This window comes from Cynara cardunculus (assembly GCF_001531365.2).
Source record: "Cynara cardunculus var. scolymus isolate 2C chromosome LG 15, CcrdV1, whole genome shotgun sequence".
NCBI classification, from domain to species: domain Eukaryota; kingdom Viridiplantae; phylum Streptophyta; class Magnoliopsida; order Asterales; family Asteraceae; genus Cynara; species Cynara cardunculus.
In genome coordinates, this window is record NC_037542.1 from 9,538,803 (window position 1) to 9,543,037 (window position 4,235).

Below are 4,235 nucleotides of genomic sequence, written 5' to 3' on the forward strand. Positions count from 1 at the left end.
GGGCTTAGTGGTGCAAGGGCGACTTGACCCGCAACCAAGATCGCATCGAAAATCGCTCGTGTCTCTGATTTAGTATCACATACGTATCATATGTGATGGAATAATAGTATCCCATATCATCATCTATAATAAAAGAGTGTTTTTGCGTTCACGTAAAATGAATGTATTCTCGTTTGAACCCTTCCCATACTCAAAAATATTCACATGAATGAAACAACCGAAATAGAGAAACAACACCACCAATCGATTTTCACTAATCAAAAACCAATAATAAATACACAACCAAATCTAAAAATATTTAAAACACAATCTCAATTCATACATAAACCATCATCAAACCAAATGAAGAAAATAATTTTACACATTCCATTCCTCATTCCCCTCCCCCTCCCCCTCTCCTTCAATTAATTTGTAGCATTGCTTCTGAATGAACCCAACGCCTTGATGGCTGCAGCCCTCAATATATACTGGTGGTATGCTGCAGCTGCCAACGCACCCACAAATGGTCCCACCCAAAAGATCCACTGCATTTACATAAACCCAACCAAACCATCAGTTTAACCACCATGCTATAACAACTTTTACAATATGCATTAAAACCAGTATTCAAAAAGATCAACTTACTTGGTCATCCCACACTTTTTCATTGTTGTAAATAACAGCAGCACCAAAGCTCCTAGCTGGGTTGATCCCAGTTCCAGTAATGGGTATGGTGGCCAAATGCACCATGAAAACAGCAAACCCAATTGGCAATGGAGCCAAAACCTACACAAAAGTACAAGTTTCAGTGCACGATGTACAAGGTAGAAGCAAGTAAAGTAAAAGCAGAGGAGGATATTGGTACAATTAAGTAATACATACAGGAACGTGAGAATCACGTGCACTCCTTTTAGGGTCAGTGGCAGAGAAGACAGTGTAAACAAGGACAAAGGTGCCAATAATCTCAGCACCAAGTGCAGTACCCTTGTTGTAGCCAGGTGCAATGGAGTTGGCACCACCACCCAGTGAGTTATAGGGTGATTTCATGAAGGCCTTCACCAAACCCACACCACAGATCGCACCCAAACATTGTGCAACCATGTACGCCACGGCCCTTATTAGCGACACCTTTCTTGCCAAGAAGAGTCCGAATGTAACCGCTGGGTTAATATGACCACCTGTACAGTTTAATTTAACCATATAAATAGTGTGAGATTACTCCATGCAAAAGTCTTTGAGCTCGTTATATACGTTTAAAGCAATTAATGACAAGTTATTGAAGTTTGATGACCTGAAGGTACAAAACTGTTAATTGTACACTACGTTAGTGACGGGAATGGGACAGAGAAACGGCGTCGTTTGGCGTTTTCCTTATAAAGTTGATGAACCATAGAAGGAAGAAATGGGAGCTTACCGGAAATACCGGCGGTGCAGTAAACAAGGATGAAGATCATGCCACCGAAGGCCCACGCGATGCCGAGTAGGCCAACGCCGCCGCATGGGTCAGATTGATTCTTGTAACCGATGACGGTGGCGACGGTGATGTAGAGGAAGAGGAGGGTGGCGACGAACTCGGCGATTAGTGCTCTGTAAAACGACCAGAGCTTCAGCTCCGCCATGTCCATAAGGGGTGCCGGCGGTGGATCAACATAATCCCTTCTCACCGTTTCTCCGACCTCACTCACTTCTTTCGACATTTCTCTCTCTCTCTCTCTCTAGAACTCAGTGAATTGAGCTTCTGGTTATGGAGGTTTTGGGTGTCTTGCAAAGGTGGTGGGTGTTTGTCTTTATAAGAGGAAATGATTGAGTTTTGGATAAAGCAGAGAGGGTGTTTCCGGAAGTTTCAAAATGTGGAGAGTTATTTGCATAAAACTCCATGTATTTTTGAATTGTTCAAAAACTAACCTAAAAATCTCTCTGATTTGCAGTAATGAAATGGATTTAAAGGAATTTGAATTTTAAATTTATTTCAAATTTAAATTTATTTTAATTTTATATTTGATTTGTTGGGTTGTATCGATTTGAAATCCTATAATTTAATTAAAATTCTATAATTATAGGATTTTGAAATCTATAAGGATATTCGGGATTCACAAAATTTTATAACATTGTATGAAATAGAGTTTTAAAAAAAAATATCAAAAACATTTGTTTTGTAATAATCAATTAATAAAATTATATTTTTATAATTTTTTTTAAATAATAAAATCCAATTTCATTCTAAATCCTATAAACCAAACACACCAATGATTTTAAATCTATTCATAAAATTCAAATCCTTTAAATAGACTGTTGAACAGATGAGGGATTTTATAATTCTACAAACCAAACAAATCCCTCATCTGTTCAACAATCTATTTAAAATCACTGTATAATTTTCAAATTGTTATCCTCAAGACTTTAGAAACTTAATTGAGTTACATATATTAATTGATTTGAACACTCACGACTACCCAAAAACGCTATTATTAGAACGATATTTTTCAAGCCATCAAACTCGAAAACACAAAGAAACACTGATTGAAGTTGGAAATTTATTGTGTTTGGCTGAACAGGTTAAGTCGAAGGAGTAAATTAGAAGTTTCATGAAAATACATGGCCATTTTAGTAATTACAAAAGAAAAAGGTAGGAAAGGTAGTGGAAGAGGTAGGGCCCACAGGAGTACAGCAAAACCCATGTGAAGGGGTAATCAGTGTTTTCTTTGGGTGTAGGGGCCCTAATCCCCTGTGGGCACTTCCTTGACAGCCTATCATACACCGCACTCATGTACAACGGTCTAAATGCATGGCATGGGCCCCATTTATCTCCTTTTCTTGTATTTATCCCTTGTTTGGAATGTTTACAGCTAAACCTTGTGTCGTTGGTTTTGTTGTTTTTGTTATATTCCAAACACGTCCTTCAACTTTTGTTTTATTACAGCTTTTACCCTTAACTTTTTTGGACTTTGGGGTCACATGTGAGTCACCTGGCATCCTGAATTTGTGGCTCACACTACCAACTTTCAGAAAGTATTTAACTTTTGTTGTTTTTATCCAAAAAAAAAAATGTCTTTGAAAATATGTATTTGAAATATATAAATGTATATGTTTTCATCAAAGTAATTTTTTATGGTTTGTAAAATATTTATTTTGTAGAATATATTGTTAGGGTATATTTTTAAATGCAATTATGTACATTTGTACAACCAATGTAACTCAATCAATTTAAATATTTATGAAAATGATGAGAATTCATTTATTATGATTTGAATATTTATGGAAGATGACTAGAGTTCGGTAATTATGATCAATACTTTATATTAGAAAACAATTAAAACTTTTATTAAACCACATATTCATCAAATTAAATTGACGATTGAGATTGAATTGTATTGATTGTACAAATATAAAAGTTTGCATAACAACTCAACTCTATATTTTTAAAGGCAAGTCAAAATCTTTTATTTTTAAGATAATTGTAAAATTAATGGAATAAATTATATATAGGAAATGTACATATTTTCATTTTGGGAACATCATTTTTAATATGATGTATTTAAGAGTGTTAGAAGGCTATTTGTGCAATGTATCGAGACACATCTAGATTTCAATGTTTCGTTTTATTATTCATCTATGTTGATATAATAAGGTTTATATTGTTTTGATAAAGTGTTAATGTTTTTATTTTTGAATAAAATATAAATTTTAAAATATCATAAAATTTTGAGGAAAAAATATGTGGATATTAGTATTAAACTAACGATTTAAAAGTTATTGTTTTGTGTAATTTCTTTTATTTAATTTTTTTTATTGTAATTTAATTTAATGTAACGAAGTAATTATTTAGGTTTAATAATATAATTTTTTATAAAAATAATAATTAAGTATTCTGTTAGAATTCAATGGTTATCCTAACTATATTTTAGATTTTTGATATTTAAAAAATTAGATATTTATCATGTATATGATCATGTTTATCTGCAATTAGTTATACGAATTCTAACATTAAGCTTTAGTAAGTTGTATTTACTTGTAATATTGAATTTTAAGTAATATGCATCAATAAACAGTATTTCTTGCATAAAAAATAGTTTTTGTCAAAGGTTTTATAATCTATACTATATTATAAAACATTTGGTAAAAACTCTTAAAATTATTTTTTATACATAAAGTATTGTTTATTGATATGCATATTACTTGAAATTCAATATTACAAGTAAAAAAATGCATAAGTACAACTTATTAAAGCTTCATGTTTGAGTTCGTGTAACTAACTG

At 32.7% G+C, this 4,235-nt stretch overlaps 1 protein-coding gene across 1 annotated transcript; it reads right to left on the minus strand.

Moving 5' to 3' along the window:
* Positions 1–223: 223 nt before the first annotated feature.
* LOC112527558 (aquaporin PIP2-7) lies at positions 224–1,733 on the minus strand. The gene is made up of 4 exons (XM_025138263.1): positions 1,394–1,733; positions 862–1,157; positions 625–765; positions 224–524 (listed from the first exon to the last, which is right to left on the minus strand). The coding sequence occupies exons 1-4, from the start codon at positions 1,674–1,676 to the stop codon at positions 405–407; spliced, it is 840 nt and encodes a 279-aa protein (XP_024994031.1). The 5' UTR covers positions 1,677–1,733; the 3' UTR covers positions 224–404.
* Between the last annotated feature and the right edge of the window lie 2,502 nt (positions 1,734–4,235).

Coding starts and splice junctions, on each gene's coding strand:
- LOC112527558 (XM_025138263.1), bottom strand. CDS start 1,676: ATGTCGAAAGAAGTGAGTGAGGTCGGAGAAACGGTGAGAAGGGATTAT. Junction 1,158..1,393: donor CTGCACCGCCGGTATTTCCG/GTAAGCTCCCAT, acceptor TAAACTGTACAG/GTGGTCATATTAACCCAGCG. Junction 525..624: donor AAAAAGTGTGGGATGACCAA/GTAAGTTGATCT, acceptor ATGTAAATGCAG/TGGATCTTTTGGGTGGGACC.